At 36.7% G+C, this 18,821-nt stretch overlaps 1 protein-coding gene across 9 annotated transcripts in view; it reads right to left on the bottom strand.

Moving 5' to 3' along the window:
* Positions 1 to 924: 924 nt before the first annotated feature.
* SOCS5 (suppressor of cytokine signaling 5) overlaps positions 925 to 18,821 on the bottom strand; it is a 59,038-nt gene continuing 41,141 nt past the window's right edge. For 5 of the 9 annotated variants that reach the window (XM_061210613.1, XM_061210614.1, XM_061210612.1 and 2 more), the window contains 2 exons: positions 4,559 to 4,642; positions 925 to 4,037 (listed from right to left, as the gene is read on the bottom strand). In XM_061210613.1, the coding sequence (XP_061066596.1) occupies positions 2,415 to 4,025 (1,611 nt within the window). In that variant the 5' untranslated portion in view covers positions 4,026 to 4,037; positions 4,559 to 4,642 and the 3' untranslated portion in view covers positions 925 to 2,414. Of the gene's footprint in view, positions 4,038 to 4,558; positions 4,643 to 6,511; positions 6,557 to 17,219; positions 17,313 to 18,821 lie in introns of those variants that run through there. The other 4 variants (XM_061210610.1, XM_061210607.1, XM_061210615.1 and 1 more) reach the window with 3 other exon arrangements.

The raw sequence follows: 18,821 nt of genomic DNA, 5'->3' as shown, positions 1-18,821 counted from the left end.
CTTTTAGCACAGTACATACATGCTTACATAAACTCAAATATTTACACATTTAAAACAATTTCCATTTAACATATGAAATTTCTGAAATACATAAAAGCATTAATACTTTCTATAAAACTACAATTAAAACATCAATTTGCTACAAGCATATAAAACATCAAGTGCTTTCTTGGAGTTTCAAGTTACCTCTTTAAAATAAGATCTTGCTTGCATATATAGTCTTTCTCCAATAATCAGTACGAACTTTTTTTTCCCCAAGAGGTTTATTTTCCAGGTACATCATAAGCTCAAGAAAACGGACCCAACAATTATGCAATGTAATTATGTCATAACAACTTAATTGCACATAATGCTTTAAAGTAGGTTTGGATGAAGTTCTCAAACACTTTGGTATATGTTCTTCAGGGACTTCTATTAGAAACAACAGGAAAAGTCCCTTCAATCCCCATTTTGCTTTAAAATGGACAAGTCTTTGGTTAAAGTTCTACATTTTGGGCATTTATTATTAATTAAAATGGTCCCCAAACCAATAAATGGCGCTGATGTATTATTAGTTTACAAGACTTCATTTAACTTGTTTCTGATGCAGTGGGAGGCTATAGATATTCATTTATTGTAACATGTCAGTGATAGTTTCAATCTTTCACTTATAAGCAGAGAAATCAATAGGTTTAGTCAGTATTTCTCTGTTCATTTTCTGTTATAATCTAAACTATACAGTAATTTGCAGTAACTATAGATACTGTTCCACAGTATATGTGATTATGATTGGAAAGATGTATAGAATTAAATTTAGAGTTAGCTTAGTCGGAATAAGTCAATATTAGACTGTTCAGTAATTCTGCATTAACTATAGTAGGTTGTCAGGTAATGCTTATTTAAAAACCCCAAACCATTCCATTTACAAGAGAAATTGTTGCAAATGTATAAAACAGCAGATATACAAGGAGAACACCAAACGTACTTTATTAGCACAAAAAAGCAGCCGTAACAAGGCACAGCAAGCGGAAACATACATTAGCAGTCAAAGGGTTAGTGTTGCATACAAATATAGCTTTTCTTTTTTGTGGCCTTGGCGATAGCCATTGGGATGTAAAAGAACTTTCTGTGGCAGCAGGTAAGGAAACTAAGGAGCACTCACCAGTGGTACAGAGCACGTTAACAAAAAGACAGAAGAATGGATTCGACTACTTTAGTGCAAAATGTCCAGGACGGAACTGTAAATTCAGTCCAATACTAAGAAGCAAACACTAGAACTTGGTATTACTTCCAAAATAGCTCACTCAAGTAGTATTGCATACTATTCTAAGTGACAAAAAGGTGCTAAGTAAAGTTATTTACAGATACAATGGTTGTACAGTACCTTTTAAATCAGCAATTTAGGTTTAAGATTTTCCATTAAAAATTAAGTGCACTGAAATTCTATAACTTGTACTTAAGCAATTCAGCTATGAGACTTTACAACAAAGAGATAAATACTGCCATCCAAATTATGAATTACAGTTTAACAATAATCTCAACAATCAGCAACCACTGTAGTATTATCTGACTTGTTTGGGTATCTTCTAGTCTCATTTTCTTCACGGTTCACAAACTCATCACGGGCATAGAAAAAGATCCAACTTTAATGAATCAGCGATTTGACTGCACATGTCAACTTAAAAAAATCACACGCAGGCCTACTTTGCAGCAGCTACTCCCAATGTGTTATGTTAAAGCACTCATTAAAAAATGAATACCTAAGGCCTTAAATAAAATTCTACTACCAACTTTTCATAAGTCTAAAATTTTAAGAACTACTACTTAGAAAACCTGGTTTACTTAACAGTACCTTTTGCAGAAGAGAAAAGGAGACTGACTATAAACTATATCAACACTTAAGTGAACTGCACTATGCCCTTGTGGCCAGAAAATTGCATTTTTTTCCTAAAAGGAAGGCAGTCTTTATTTTTTGGACTTCCAAAGCTTAATTTATAGTAACTACAAACATCACTACTTTTGGAAGGTTATAGAAAAATTCTTAGAAAAAATAATAATTTCAAACATTAGTCACACTGTTGAAATACTCATCCAATATTAATAATTTGTTCTTCAGTAAGAAATAGAATTCTTCATAGCAAATGCCCCAGAGTTGCTTCACTCAGTTGCTACAGCCATTAAAAACCAAACTGTCAGCTAAATCGGCAGAATGTTTTTGTAGCCTTACTGAACACCTGTAGCTGTATCCTCTGTTGTCTCAATAGGCACCACGTTTATCTGAGTAAGTAACAGCAGATTGCACCTGACAAATACTAACACTAAGCTTACATACTGTACTGAAAAAAACCTAACACTGATATGTGTGCTTGCTAGAGGTGTACTGCCCGATGCACATAAAAGCAGATCTAGTTAATGCCCTTTGGGGACAGGAGGGTTTACTTTGCCTTGACTGGTTCTCGTTCTAGCCAGCGAACTCTAACTTTTTGTTTATAATGATACTCTTTTAAAAAATCCTGTAACATTGACGGTAAAGGGAGCCCATCAATTCCATCATACGTAGTGCATCTGCAGATGACTGCACGGCAGATGTACTGCAGGCTAAAAGGGAAAGTCCTATTTAGTGATATCGTAAGCAATGGTTCAAAAAACATGCAAGAACTGGGGTCTTTGTAATGTTCCAAAAGTCCTGTTACAGTGGAGGAGTGAAACACACACGGGTCGTGAGCATCAAAACTAAAGTTGTGATTCCACTGTTCAATTCGGGCATGCAGGGATCTGTTGTAGCGACGGAAGCTCACAGAGAAGAGGTAGTCCTCCTGCGCAGAGTCCCTGAGCAAAAATGTACCTTCAGGTTTCCCTTCCAGAAGGGCTTCTGCTTCGTAACGGTCCATCACTCCCCAGTAACAGGGATTACCTGTGATCTGAAGCAAATCCGGCACGAGGCAGTGTATGTAATCAATCTGTGTATGGACTTTCCAAGCTCCCTGTCTGCTAACGTGGGCATGGCTGTCTCCAGATACCTGACGTTGCTTCTGCCTCCGTGACTGCAAACATAGCGTGGTTGTGTCCTCTTCAGAGTCACAGTTAGCTTGTGGAATTGCAGAATTGTCCCCATTTATTTCAGTCATTCCAGGAGCTAACTTTGGTCCCAGTTTATATAACGGGTTAACCTGTGCAGTGGCTTCAAACGTATGTATTTGTGCGTTGGGAGGGGGGTCAACCCCTTCTTCAATACTAAGCCGCCTTCTCTCTCGAAGCCTATCTTCTTCATCTTCTGTAGAAACCAAGGATGGATCAAATGTATCAAAAAATGTTGAATGTGGGCTCACAGGGGCTGTATGCTGTTTAATCAAATGCCATTTTTGGGCCAAATCCGAGCCAGCAGGAAAAGGACATTTCTCAAGCATTAATTCAGAAAGGTGAATTTTTCTTTTATTAGAAAAGAGGGGCTTTGACTGCTTGTTGTAAGTTCTCATGGGAAAACACAAGCCCACAGTATCCTGCAACCTCTGTCTCAGAGAGCGACTTCCTACGGCTCTGCTGGAAACGCTGTCCATGTCGTGCACAGAGCTTACACCGTATCGCCTCTCTCTCCTTTGAAGTCCACTTCGAGTTCTACCAAACTTTTTATCAGTATCCAGTGAACTCTGTGTCTTTGTAGAACAGGAATGTTTCTTCTTCCCACCCCAAGGAGCATGTCGAGAGTAGGAATCTCTTCTTGCAAGTCTTGTTCCTGGGGTGACACATGAGTCATTATCCTTTTCAATGCTTATTTCAACAATCTGAGGAATTTCAGTGGCACAGTTTTGGTTTCTCCTCGAAGAATTCTTTGAAGGGCTTAACCCCAGTTGTAAGGCAACATTTTCTCTTAAGGGACTGCTTTGTTGCTGAGGAGCTGAGTCTCCTATACAGGTGTTTTTGTCTCTGACAGACAAACATCTGTTGGAGTTCATATCCACATTTTCACTACGGCTTCCTCCCTCATGACTGAAGAGATTCTGACACCTGTATTTGAAGTTATTCCACATTTTCCCCACTTTATCCATTGATTATAAGACCTAAAGACAAAGACAGGAAAAGGAGAAAATAAGTTAATCAAAGTAGTGTGTGAAAACAGAAAAGGCAGTAAGTACCCACCCTCCTTCTTCTCATTGGAAATTTCAGGGGTTCTGGTCAGAAATTCACCTTACATTGCCCTGCTAAGGTGATGAGGCTCTTACAGTGTTTGGCAGCTGTAAGGCCATCAGGCCCTTCTGCGGCACCATTATTCAAGCTAGTCCTCACTTTCCACTTCCTTTCAGATAGAATACTCAGAACTCAGGGGAAAGGAAACAAACCCTTAAACTCTGGTTGTTTTTTTCCTATGCATCAACCTAATTTCATTATGACATTGATTTCTGTCTCCTTTCTTTGAATAACTTAAGTACTGCCTCAAGTATTACAAAGGGAAAGTATGTTCTGTATTGTTGAAAGGTATCTGCATTCAACTTCTCAAAAGTGATAATCAGGGCCACATTTGTGTAATACATTAAAATTAGTTAAAAAACCTTTAAGTAGTAATCTTACCAATTTCACTTACCAACTAACTGCCGCTCTACTCATCTGGCAGTCTAAACCTTACAGGTCAATCACTTGTAAAAATTCCATATCTTCCCTCCTCGCCCTATGACATAACAAATTTTATCCATGATTTTGAAGAAGCAGTTTGAGTATAACAGAAAATAGGAGAAAAGAAAGAGAATATAAAATTTAGGTTTAAATGGAAGATGTCTTTAAGCTTCCCAATTCTTAACCCTGGAAGAGCTTGAAAATAACAGAGTAATAGAAAAAAAGTTATGATACTTTAGTAATTAAAAAACAAAAACAAAAAATATGCAATTTGGCATCTTTATTCTTGCTCCTTTAAAAAAAATCTAAAGCAGTTTATGGCACTTTACAAGTGAGTTATTTTAAGACTACAATATTTATAGGCACACTGTCTCATTCAGTAACCTAAAAGTCAACATTAGATGAAATGGAAAAGCCTAAACTTAAAATTCAACTAGTTTTGTCACAACATGACAGCAAAAAGTTTTTAAAAAGTGTTCTTTTTCTATTTTGCCATTTAGTAAGTATGGCACTTTTTCCGCTGAATTTTTTATTCATGTTTACTATGTCATTATGTACTATTCTGCACAGTTTAGAATCAGTATCGGAAAACTATCTGAGTTGTTTCTTACAGTGGTGAGAGTCATTAGAGCCGATCCTTCCATAACTGACTAATCCTCTTTGTCAGAAATACTTGCATTTTTCAAGAAGCTGAGTAGGATCAAGAGAAATAAAGAATAAACTTTCTTAAGATGAATTACATATCTTCCCTTTAGTTTCTAACAGAAAGGGCTCTTGGACTAACAGTGCTCTTGGACTAGTGACAATGCCAACATAGAGAATTTATGTCTACAAAATCATAAATTGTACTTTCAGATTCTTCTTTATTAAAAGCTTACTGTTAAGTACATAGAAGCTTGCGTGGTAGGTGGTATATATTCTAATAAAATCTATTAGATGGAACTGTTAAATCTTATTAAGCTCTGTCAAAACATTCTGTCTCTTCCTCCTTGCAAAAAAAATTTTTTGTAAGCCTTTTTTTGAGGCTTACACCATTTGAACTTAACATGCCTGTTGTTATCACTTACTGTTTTTTATGTTAAGATTTCACTCATAGCCCTGTTATTTTTAGGACTAATTCCTGCTACATTCCTGTTGACTCCAAAATTTGTAGATCTACTCTTCCGATACCCTAGTCCCTTCTAGCCTGGCTTCCTTCTCGTTTCTTTAAGTTGCTTTTTATTTTTACCTAATTCATACATTTATAGTTCCAAAGGTCAAATACTACTATGAGGCTTATAACAAAAAAGAGCATTGCCTGCAACATCCTCTCCATTCTTGATTCCCACTCCCAGTGAATCAAGGAAAATTACTTTGAATTCTGTTAGCTGTTTCTTGCTGCTATTTTCCTCATTGTTTCTAGATAACATGTTCATATTGCTATTGGTTGATAACATTCTATTGGGTGATGGAAATAATTTACCCCTCAAATTTTGAGGGCATTATTCCACTGTTCTAGTGGCTTCAACATGGCTGTTGAAAAGTCTAATATCACACCAATTCCCAGTCTTCTGTATGAGACCCGTTTTTATTTCATGAAAAATTGTACCTCTTCTTTTTCTCCTTAGTGTGGGGCCTTTTCTACACTCGTTGTGCCATGCCCTTTCAGTGTCTTTTTATTCCCCCACCTTCCCTCCCTCCCTCCCTCCCTCCCTCCCTCCTGAAAGTCCTTTTCATTAGACACTCGACCACTTAGATTCATCTTTTGATTATCATATATCTTCAAGATTGCATTTCTCTTCATTTTCTATTGCTAGATTTCTTTGGCATCACTTTCTAACAGTTCTCTTGCAGTTACAATTCTTCCTATCACAGTTTTAATTTCCAAGACCATTTTCTTCTTCTCTGTTCTTTTTTTACAAAATAGATTTATTTATTTATTTACTTTTGGCTGTGTTGGGTCTTTGTTGCTGCGCACAGGCTTTCTCTAGTTGTGGCGAGCGGGGGCTACTCTTCGTTGCGGTGCGCGGCCTTCTCATTGTGGTGGCTTCTCTAGTTGCGGAGCGCGGGCTCTAGGCGCGCGGGCTTCAGTAGTTGTGGTGCGCAGGCTCAGCAGTTGCGGCTCACGGGCTCTAGAGCGCAGGCTCAGTAGTTGTGGTGCACGGGCTTAGCTGCTCCGCGGCGTGTGGGATCTTCCCGGACCAGGGCTCGAACCCGTGTCCCCTGCATTGGCAGGCAGATTCTTAACCACTGCGCCACCAGGGAAGTCCTGAATGTTCTTTTTAATAGCATCCTATTCTAGCTTCTTAGATATAATATCTCATTTCTCTAAGGATACAAAGTTTTAAAATGTTTTCTTTTTTCTTTTTTTAACATTTTAAATATTTTTATCTGTTTCTTCTTAGTACCTTATTTTTTTCTCCTTAAATCTTTAGGTCTGTTTTTTTACTTCAGAGGCTTTCCACAAGTGTCTGATGATGCATCACCACTGACATGCTGATCAGAAGCTCTGTCCACTTGGGGAGGTGGGGGTGGGTGGGCGGTGCTTGTCAACTGGCTTTATTACAAGGTGATGAGACAATGAGTTGGTTTTTTATTAGGGAAATCCTCAGAAGTTAGCATCTGTAAACCTTGTCTCCGGGCTGCTCATCCCAGAGAGAAATGCTCCAATCTCCTGTCTGGGGCATAGACACCTGACTGCCACGTTCTGAGAACAGGGAAAAGGGAATGGTGAGGTCTTAACCTCAATATTCAGACTTTCGCTTAGTCCCTGTTTTTCAAAAGTTGTCCTTATTTTCACAAGATATCCCAACTTCAGTTACGAATAACTTCTTAAATTTCTCCCAGCTCTAACCTCTTGTTTTATCCAAGGTAAAGAAACAATCGTTTCCAGGCTGCTCGGGGTGAAGGAGGACACATGGGAGACTGACACACAGACTTCCCACCGTTCCTGTTTTCAGCTCCATACTCCACCCTTACCTTCTGAGGTAACTGGTTCCTTGAATTTCTGAGCCAGCAGCATAAACTGGGTTGCTTCTTTTTAACATCAGGTTTTTAGATCAGCTTTCTCAGTTCTGCTAATTTCTACAAACCTGCTTCTATCAAAAACTTGTTGACCAATCAGGCCTACTTCTTTCTCCTCTCATTTGCTTTCTACTTGTGATTTATGCCTTCTATTTTTTTTTATTCCTTTCATTTCAGTGGGGTTCTAGGAGGGCGTAAAGATAAAATGCCAAAGTTCAATCTGACATATTTAACCAGAAAGTCCCCCTTTCACTGTTAAAGAAAGTGAATGGTCCCGCATAGAAAATCCCCCACCCAGATTAATGATTTCTTCCAAATGGAGAAAGAGCAAATTTTTCTGGGATGAGGGAATCCATACAATAATGCTGGCTGTAAAACATAATCACCTGGATGTAACTGGAAAAATATACAGCTTTTTAAACTGTACACAGGCCCCCTCCCAAGAAATTCTGATTCAACTGGCCTGGCGTTGGGCCTGGACACTGCTATTTTTTATAAGCTCTCTGAGTGATTCTAGAGCAGAGTAAAAAAAACCACTGGCCTAGGGTAGCCTGGTCAGAGGCTCCAATGGTAGCTCTGAAAGAGACAAGTAAAAGGACACTGCTCTGTAGTGGTTGGTGGCATGTGAATAGTACTAAATAAACTACCTACCACAATCTTATCACCGTTTCTTTTTTTATTTTTGCCATGTATACAAGAGGCCTGCAGAATCTTAGGAGGAACTGTCTAGAACAGTGCCTCTTAAATTATCTGTAGTGAAGAGCCAGTTTCTTTTTAACTTCACAGACTGATTCTTTTGTAAGATATAATAATAAATTGCTTAAAAAATGAAATGTAAAAAAAGATATATGAAATACAAGTGCCAAGTTTCTTATTAGATTGAAGATATAAAGTAACTGTTAAATTGCTATAAAATATTTTAAATTCTTGCTTTTAATTTCTATACTTAACCTGTCATAAACTGGTAACAAACTGTAGGCCGGCACCAGTTCATGGTCCATACTTTGAATAGCTCTGCTCTAGAGCTGTGCTGTCTGATATATGTGGTTACTGAGTCCTTGAAATGTGGCTAGTGCCACATATTGAAATAAAAATAGTTTGCATACAACTGGCAAAATATAGTATTAAAATTAATTTCATCTGCTTTTTGCTTTTTAAATGTGGCCACTAGAAAATTTTGAATTACATATATGGTTCAAATTATATTTCTATTGGACAGTACTGATCTAGAGAAGGGGTCAGCAGGCTACAGACCGAGAAGCAAATCTGGCCTGTGGCCTATTTCTGTATAGACTCAGCTAAGAATGGTTTTTACATTTTTAAAAGGGATTAAAAAAACAAAAACAAAAAACCCACAAAGAACATTCGACAGAGACCACATGTAGCCTACAAAGCCTAAAGTATTTTCTATCTGGCTCTTTACAGAAAAAGTTTGTTGACCTTGGTCTAGTGTATGTTAAGATTATAAACCACACCACTGCAGAAACTAAAAGAGCAATATTCAAAAAGTACAGAAATCTCTCTTCTCCATGTTTATAAGATAAATTTTGTAGCTATCTAAAGATATTTCTTTGACAAGCAAATTATACCTAAAAAAATGACTGTCCATTTTAGAAAGCGACCAAACTTAAAACCACTTACTCCATATACAGTTCTTTGTAAGCTGTATAAACAAGTGGGACATGCAGAAAACATCTGTACTTGCTGGGTGACAGTAGGCAGTTTCTAACACTAAGCCTTTGGTTCAGTTTCACAGACAGAGCATGAAATTTAGTGGTTTCTCTATTCATAATGTGCAGACTGCTGCTAGACTGCATCGTGACAAAATACCCTAATTTAAAGAAAGACTATTATGCTCCCACACCCCTTTGGGGACAGAAAGTAGATTTTTCCTAAGATGGGGAATGCTATGTGGGTGGCTGTAATACTGGGAAGAAAATCACTGATAGTGATTCATAGAAGAGTCCATGTAAGAATCAGGAAGGCATTTCAACTATCTTAATATTTACAATGTCAGTTCTGAGGTTCTTTTATTTGTTTTCTTGTTAAATTTTTGGAAATGTGTTTGGCTGAAACCCTTTGAGAACTAAATTAAAACTCTATTACTTTATGGTTTTATATAAAGTTACACAGGGCTATAAAAAAGTGTTAAATTTCAATTGTATTGATTCTAGATTGAAAGTTCATCATCTATTACAATCTTTCACATTTCTATACCTGGAGAGTTATCCTTAAAACTATCCAAAGCAAATTTCTAAAAAGTCATTCCTTCCTTGAAGGACAATCATAATTTAAAATTGGTTTTATAATAATGTAGTAAGTAAAATAGCTTTTGCTGAAAAATGATACTTAACAGGATAAGCTATAAATCAGAATTATGAAATATCAGAGGTCAAATTCCATTACTACAAAAATTTACATATATTAAAAAAGTAAAGACCATAGTCAATGGCCCTCTTAATACCAAGTAGTATCTATTACAAAATTTCCACAAAACAAAATAATTGAAATAGTTCCCAGGAGTTCATTTCAATGGGACTTGATCCACACTTTATTAGAAATAAATTAAATTCAACAAGTTTTAAGACTACATGGCATGCCACAGTGAGTAAAGAGGAAGAATGTGACCCAACTAAAATCCCTCCTCTACTGTTTAGTCTACCTAGACTACTTAAGTCATGGTAATACCTTTCCAATAGAAAGCTCTTCAGTTACAGTACAAAAATTGGGACACATGGCTGATTAAAGTATTTCTGTGCTAAAGTCAGGTACAAGAGGCAGTTTAGGAGATTCCATTTTTGATTGATATTTTGGTGACATTTCAATAATTTTTAGAAAAAATAATACAATGTTAAATATTAAAGACTGACCCAGAAATCCAGGGCTGCATGGCTATCATAGCTATAGTCCCTTAAAAGAATCTGAGAACCACTGGAGTTCTTTAGAAAATTATTTATTTAAAAATTATTTACATACTTTACTGTGACATGATCTATATTATCCAACTGGATGCCTGTTTATCTTTTATACTGTTATTTAATATTATATTCAACCATATAAAATTGCTGTTTTGTGGGTAATAAATGGCCACATAATTCAACCTCAGAGTTACAGTATTGCACTATAGATAATATATCAATACAGTAGACCATGTACGTGTGCACTCAAAAACCGTAGTCCACCGACCTAGTACACTTAGAGACTTCTTCCCATCAGCTAAGTTATACTTTTACTGAGTTCGCTTCCAGACCTGTTCATGCCATTTATACTTATTATTGTAATTAGGTGATTTGTTAATTAACTTAACAGAATGCGGGGGAGTGGGGAAGACTGAGTTGAATGACTGAAATACTCAGTAAAAGTGAGATACTTATGTTGCTGAATTAGGTACAGGCAAGAAAATCGTTTTAAAAATTGGAAAAAATATTGCAAAAACCCATAAGGATTCTAAACTCAGAATGTATCAGAAGAGTCTAAATTCTTGTTCTGCTTAAAAAACCCAAACTGGAAATCCGAGATGACATATTATGGGTATGGTTTCTGAAAGATAAACAATATGGAACTGGCAGCTAATGGACCTACTCCCAAAGAAAAGGCCTTTGTCCCTTAATAAAAAGACTGACAAATGAACATGCAGTCATGTTCTTAAAAATTTTAAGGCATGCATCCCTTTTTATGATTTCTTGCTTTATTAGACTCTGTAGACTACTGTCACTGACTGAATCAAAGGAGAGGTCTTCCTTAATAATCATTTAATTAATTTTATAGTAGTGCCAGGTGGGAGGAGTACAAAGTCCTAATGATAACAGGGAGTCATGATCTAGATTAAGGGGTGGTGAGCAAGGAAGACTTCTCTCTGAGGAGGTGGTATTTCAAAATTTTGTCCTAAAGGATGAGTAAGAATGAATTAGGGACAGTGTTCCACAGGCAGAGGAAGCAGCATTTGCAAAGGTCCTGAAGCAGGAATAAGCATGGCATGAACAATGGCTGAAGTTAACATAGACTAGCAAGTGAAGGAAAGAGTGCCAAGATGAAGTGGAAGAGGTAGGCAGGCCTATAATCCACGGTAAGAGAATAAGAAAGGATGTTGATACTGCACAAAGACTACTACAGAGGTCCAGGTAAGAACTCGACTAGGGTGGTGATAGTGGAGATAAGAGATAGATTTGAAATGTTTAGAAGATAAACCTGCAGGATTAAAGATTGCCTTGAAATGGGGAATGAGGAAGAGGTGTCAAAAACGAGTTTCCGGCTTGGGCAAATGAGATGCTATTTCAGAGACAGAAAACACAATAGATAGAGCAGTTTTGGCAAGTGAGGGGTTGAAAAGAGTTAATAAATTCAATTTAGGAAACATTGCAGTTGAGACTGTCATTGAGACATCCTAGTGAAACCTCCATCAGTCTGAGTGTATATTCAAATAATGTATTACTATACAGCAGGGGTGATAAACTACTGTTACTTGCATCTATACATATGAATCTCTCTCAAAGATATAATGCTTAGAGAAAGATACGAAATTAAGATATATACACTATGAATCAATTTATCTTTTAAACAGGCAAAGTCCAAAATATGTTGTTGAGATACGTATACATATCTAGTAAGAATATAAAAAGCAGGTAAATGGTTACTTTTGTGGGGAGGGATATAGAATTAGAGGCACTCAGAAGGCTCCTAAAACACTGTTAATTTCCTATTTGTTTGGCTGGGTAATGGCTATATGGTTTTTACTTATTAAATACTCTTTAGACTTCACTTACAATTTTACACATTCTTTCCTGTACACGATACATTGCACAATAAAATTTTAAAAATTATACAGCCACATTTTGACCATAATGGGAATTAATAACCAAATATTAAACAAAGAAATACCCACTAGGAAAATAAAAGGCTCTCATAACTCTTAGGTAAAACAAGAATTCAAAACTAAAAATTAGACTATTTAGAAAATAGCATATTAATATTTAGGGGATTTTTTTCTGTATGGCAATTTGGTGGTTTATCAATCAAAATGTTCCATTAAAGGATGGAACTGATATTACAATCTGACAAACCTAGCACGTGCACACTCAAAAGAAAACTACTGGCTTGCTCCATTTTAATTGCAACGTGTGAAACATTACTCTGACCAAAAGAACCCAGAGCAAAAGGTATATTCACAGGCCTATTGTGAATGTTTTGGTGTCTATATTCTATGCCTATCTACTATGAAAGTCATAACTCTTTCTGTAGGCTTGTATACCACTCAAAAATGTTCTGATATTATTATAACTAATGGATCTATATGACTAAATTTCGCTTCTTTTCTAGAATACTACTTTCAACTATATCATATGGTCAATTAAGAATACGTTTGCTCCAATAAAGATGTTAAAAAATAAAATAAATAAAAACATTAAAATTATCAAAAAAGAAAAAGAATACGTTTGAGACCACATGCCTAATTTCAAGGGATGAAGTTTAAGAAGTTGTTATATTTCTTTCTTTATATTAAGGGAAATACAGTAGTACATCTTAAAAAAGAAGAAAAAAGAAAAAGGACATAAAATCAAATTAAGAGTAACAGTGTTATACAGACTCTGCATTAATACCGCCCCCCCAAAAAAAGACAATTTAAGAGCTATTTCTTTTTCTGATTAAAAAAAAAAAAAAGTATCTAAAATTTGCATCTCTGCTTCTTCAATTTTACTCACAGAATTCTAATTTCCAGTGTCATACAGGAGGGTGCTCGGAACCATCAAAATCCCAGATTCTTAAACCCTGTAGTGATTCTGCCTGAACTTTGCTTAGGGCAACATAATGAAAAGGGCATAGGCAAGAGACAGTCAGTTGAGGGGGTGTGGTAGGGAGGAGGCTGAATTCCAACTTCACCACTTAAGAATGCTGTGAACTTTGATGTAGTTCTTCAGATTTCTGAACCTCAATGTCCCTCTTGGTAAAATGAGGATAACAATATCTACCTCATGGGTTGGATGTGAGGATTAGAAACCATATCTATAAAGCCTTTGGCTTGCAGGAGACACTCAAAAGACAGGAGTTTTTAAAATGTTACCAGTACTATCTAGCATAAAGCTTTAGCTTCTCTTTTTAAAAATAATTCTCCCTTTCATTCCTTCTACGACATGCCACAAATGTCAGTATTTTCCTATGTACAACACGTGCGGGATTGCAAGTTCTATTTTTTTTTAATTTTTTTTACACTTTATTTATTTATTTTTGGCTGTGTTGGGTCTTCATTTCTGTGCGTGGGCTTTCTCTAGTTGTGGCGAGTGGGGGCCACTCTTCATCGCGGTGCGCGGGCCTCTCACTGTCGCGGCCTCTCTCGTTGCGGAGCACAGGCTCCAAACGCGCAGGCTCAGTACTTGTGGCTCACGGGCCTAGGTGCTCCGCGGCATGTGGGATCTTCCCAGACCAGGGCTCGAACCCATGTCCCCTGCATTGGCAGGCAGATTCTCAACCACTGCACCACCAGGGAAGCCCCTGCAAGTTTTATTATTAATCATTTAAACCTCTATACTATTCCCTAGGAAACATTACAGGGATTTCAGTGTTCCTTAGCAGTTGAAGCTATAGCTCATCTACAACCTGAACTAAACATAGCCAATCTGTGTAGTACTGGGCAAGGCCCAGGAACATAATCCTTATTCATTTTTTTGCTTCAAAATTCCTTTTTAGTCTTTAATACCACCACAATTTAAATTTTACCATATAGATACTGCACACTAGGGAGGCATAAAATCCTAAGTTAGGCTTCCTTTTCTATGGAGAAAGTATCTTATGTAATATACTAACATACTATTCATTGAAATATTTCTTATCTGGCCAGCATTACTGGCAGACTGTGGTGGAACACAAAGAACATGTGCTTTCGCTTCAGAGAGCCCTAAAAGCAAATTCAAGCACTCACTAGCTGTGTGAAATCTAAGCCTCAGCCTTTCCATCTAAAAACAGGAACAACGACCCCTCTCTTTCAAGGGTTTTTAAGAGGATAACACGACATAAAGGTACATAACAGCTGAGTCTATAACAGGGGCTCAAAAATGGTAGCTTCTGTTATACAACCAATCCACAGGGCAGCAGAAGCTACATGTTGGTGATAGCAGCAAAAAGCAAAACTGTTTCTACTAAGCATCATAACGGAATGCGATTAGTGCTGTCTCGGCAATGCCTGTAACGTTCCCTAGAGCACAGGGCATCAACCCCACCCCCCCCCACCCACACGCACACAAATCTCCCTTACGGCCAGAAGGTGAACTAGAAAGAAATGAAGACCAACAAAGCAAAACAACTCTCAGTTGAGAAACCTAGTGGATCAAGCTACCACACTGGTTAGCCTTAACCCAGAAAAGAATCTCTGATTTGGGACTGCTTAACAATGAGCTCACTGTGATCCTGCTAATAATTTACAAAGTATACTCCATTACCAATGGTAAGTGAGCAACTGTAATCTGAACCATTTCCTTCTCTAGGAAGGATAACCATTTTGTAACTCTAGTAGTTTAGTATCACAAGAAATACAAAGACTCTAAGGACTAAAATCATTTTTTTTAAATAGTAACACTTTCCTTCTATTGTTTACCTAAAACTACTTAGAATATAGTTATCATTCCTTTACAAACTAAAGGATACTACTCTCTTCTATGCCAAATTATAGGCCTGAAGAAACCAGGGTCTTCAAATAATTTGACAGCTTGTAATGAACCAAGAAAGAAAGAAAAAAAAAACCATAATCGGGACAACTTCCTTTGTTTTTTTATCTAGATCCTCAAACTGGCCTAAGTAAAAAGAAATTTTAAACATCTTGAAATTAGTCTATGCTTTAGAAAGATATTTGGGAGGAGTACTGGGAGAGGTAAAGACAAACAGGATACCTTTTAACCATTTAAGAAAACTAATTCCAAGAGAAGCACTCTGACCAAAATTATAGACCAGAAATTCCAAGCAATATACCCCAGTTCTATGTTATGTATTTTATTTTTTTAAAATAGGACAATGAGGGACTTCCCTGGTGGCGCAGTGGTTAAGAATCCGCCTTGCAGTGCAGGGGACGCAGGTTCGAGCCCTGGTCCGGGAAGCTCCCACATGCCGTGGGGCAACTAAGCCTGCGTGCTCTAAAGCCCGCACCACAGCTAGAGTAAGGCCCACACGCCGCAACGGAGATCCCGCGTGCCACAACTAAGACCCGACGTAGCCAAATAAATAAACATTTTTTTAAAAGTCAACTGCCCTTAAAAAGAAAAAAAATAGGACAATCAAAAAACCTTTCGTTTGTTAACAGAAATGAAATAAAACCTCACCTATCAAAAGTTGAAAAACAGGTAATCTGAAAAGATGATAAAAATATATATTCATTTTAACATTTACTGATACTACATGCAGAAGTGCTTAGCAGTTTGGAAACTGCAAATGAGAAAAGGGCCGTGGGGGCAGGGGCCTTAGAGAGAAGAGAAGTGCTTTTTTGAGCCAGTACACAGACCAGAGCAAGAGACTAAAAAACCTTAGAAAGCATAATAGCCTGGGGTCACAAACTACAGGGATACACACTGTAAGACATTAAAAAAGGAGCAAACATTTAAAAGAAACCATCATGAAGAACTTTAAGCCAATAAATTAAAAACCTTTTTAAAAAGGGATGGCTAGATTTTTAGAAAAACAGAAAATTTCAAAACTGACTCAAAAACAAATGAAAAAGCAAAGCCCATAACTCTAAAAGATTTTGAATCAGTAATTAAAAATCTCTGCATAAGAAAAGCACCAACCCAGGCAACCCTGACTTCTGTTCCAGGCAAAAGTCAATCTGTCTAACAACTATGATTTCTAATCACCTGTGGCCAGAGCAAGAGGTTAGGGTCAAAAGAGAAGCGAGAGCCAGCACAGTAAGGCAAGAAAAAAAAAAAAAAAAAAAAATGCAAAACTGATAGGAAAGGAAGAAATAAAACTACCCATTTTCAGATGACATGATTGTCCACATAGAAAACCCTAAGGAATCTTAAAAAAAATTAAAAAAAAAAAAGGAAAAGAAAACCCAGCAGGGTTACAGGATACAAGATCTATATGCTAAAAACAAACATATGGAAACTGAAATTAAAATGGATGCAACAAAGAACATGACCTTAAAGGGTAAGGAAACAGGCTGATGGGACATTTCTTTAAAATAATGCCTTTAGCCAAAGCCCTAACTTCTGTATGTTCCAGAAGGATGAGGAGATTCAAACTGCAGGGGGAGAAATATGCTAGATATCCTAGAGTTACCACTGCCTTTATACTTCCCCTAGGGAGTGGTGAACTGGAAAAATGGGGTCTACAGTCCACTCCAGAGCCCTATCAGGTCCTCCCCTCCTCTCTATCTCCACTGCTCTTCTCCCAGGTTCAGTCTTCATCATCATTTGCATGTATTACTTGAAACAGCTGCTTAAATAGTGTACCTTCCTCCACTCTCACTCCCCTCTAGAACATCTGCCATAAAATTGATCCCAGAATTTCAAGCAGCTAAGAAAAGTCAAGGGACTCTATGTCTGGCTGCTTCCTCTACATCTTAAGAACTCAGCACAAAAGGAGCAACAAAACAACAGTTATCAGTATTATAATTTAGGAATATAAAGACACAGCTGAAATCATCTCACCTGGAAAAATAACATAACCAATGGGTTGTATTTATGTATATAAAGGGTCTTTCTCTAAAAAGGAGAATTCTGAGTGGTCACTCTTCAATCCTTCTGAAGATAAAAACAAAGAAACTCTTAGAAAAAATTAATATTTCAAATAGTTAAAAATGTAAATAAACAACCAAAAGAGAGTTGTGAGGAGTCTTTCATGGGAGATGTTACAGAGGATAAGCAACCCTCTGTCTCTAGCAAGCCCAGGTAGTCCTTCCTCTACAAGCAACTGAATTAACTAACCTCAACGATCTGTGATTTTTTTAAATATTAGAATTTAAAATATAAGCATAGCATTCCACAAATAGACTCAAGTTATTTCAGGTCTAGCGGTAGCACATCAGATACAACTCTGATTCCTAATCATACTACTGTCTGATTAAAGTACAGTCCCCTAACGTCCAACATACTGAGTTATCTAAATAGTCTTGAACTCTCTAGCTAGTCATGTTTCAGTCAGGTGCTGATTTAATGTTCAATATAAACACTGCAAGTTTAGTGTCAGCTGCAAAAAAAAAAAACTAATAAAAGCAATACTGTTCTGTCAACACACTTTCCCCTTCCTGTTTTCCCTTAAAAAAACCTTCCTACACAGTTCAAGATATATTTACTTCCCTTACACACAGCTTAAAAATGAGGGTTATATCACAGATAAAGTAAGTTTAAATAGTTTCAAAGATGAATTGAGCAGCTTAAAGTACACTTAATTCTCAATATTCTTTGATAATGAAGGAAGCAGTACTTCATGAAAAACAAAAAATTCTTAGACATTCTGTCAGATCTGAAATGAAGTAAGATTTACTATTTACTTAAACTGTTCACATTATAACTGAAGTGTAGCAAGCAAAAATTGTCTGTAATTGATTGCAGGTAATTCTGGAAACCCACTTATATGAGATAATTCTCCACCTTCTCAAATAATAGGCTAATTCTCACAATAAAATGTCAAACTTTCCAGTTAAACACTTGGACCTAATGTGTATGAATCATTCCACAATTGCTATTTCTAACTAGAAATCACAAATATACATGAATCAAAATCTGATTTTTAAAAATCTCAACTATTATGTTGAAAGAGCTAGTTTAAGAAATATCTAACCAGAGATTTTCTAAGCTCTACCCCTTATCAAATTACTTCACCAGAAAGACACATATGTGGTTTGTATTATTTTGACTGCCTGCAGATATAGTACTTTACCATAATTAGAACTTAATATTATTCCCTTAACTTTTATTAAGAGTTTATAAAATAAACTGCCTTGTTTTATTCTATGTTCTATAAAAATGGTATCAAGACATCATTCCTCCCATAAAGACCCACACAAAAAATTCCTCTTTGACTTTACTGCCAAGATTTCTCTTTTAAGAAAACTGATGTTTCCTTTAAGCAGACAATGAGAAACATGTAACTCATTGTTCCTCCTCCTTTCTGCTATTAACAGGAAACCCAAATGGAAGGCCTTAGTTTATAAATTTCTGACAGACTTTGAGATATCCCTCGCATGCCCCTGCATAAGTCTAAATCAATTATCATCATACTAAATGTCCAAGTGTAGGTTTATTGTTAAT

The sequence above is a fragment of the Eubalaena glacialis genome, chromosome 14, assembly GCF_028564815.1.
Source record: "Eubalaena glacialis isolate mEubGla1 chromosome 14, mEubGla1.1.hap2.+ XY, whole genome shotgun sequence".
Taxonomy (NCBI): Eukaryota; Metazoa; Chordata; class Mammalia; order Artiodactyla; family Balaenidae; genus Eubalaena; species Eubalaena glacialis.
Note: the sequence above shows the minus strand (reverse complement) of the source record. Positions and strands in the feature narration are given on the sequence as shown.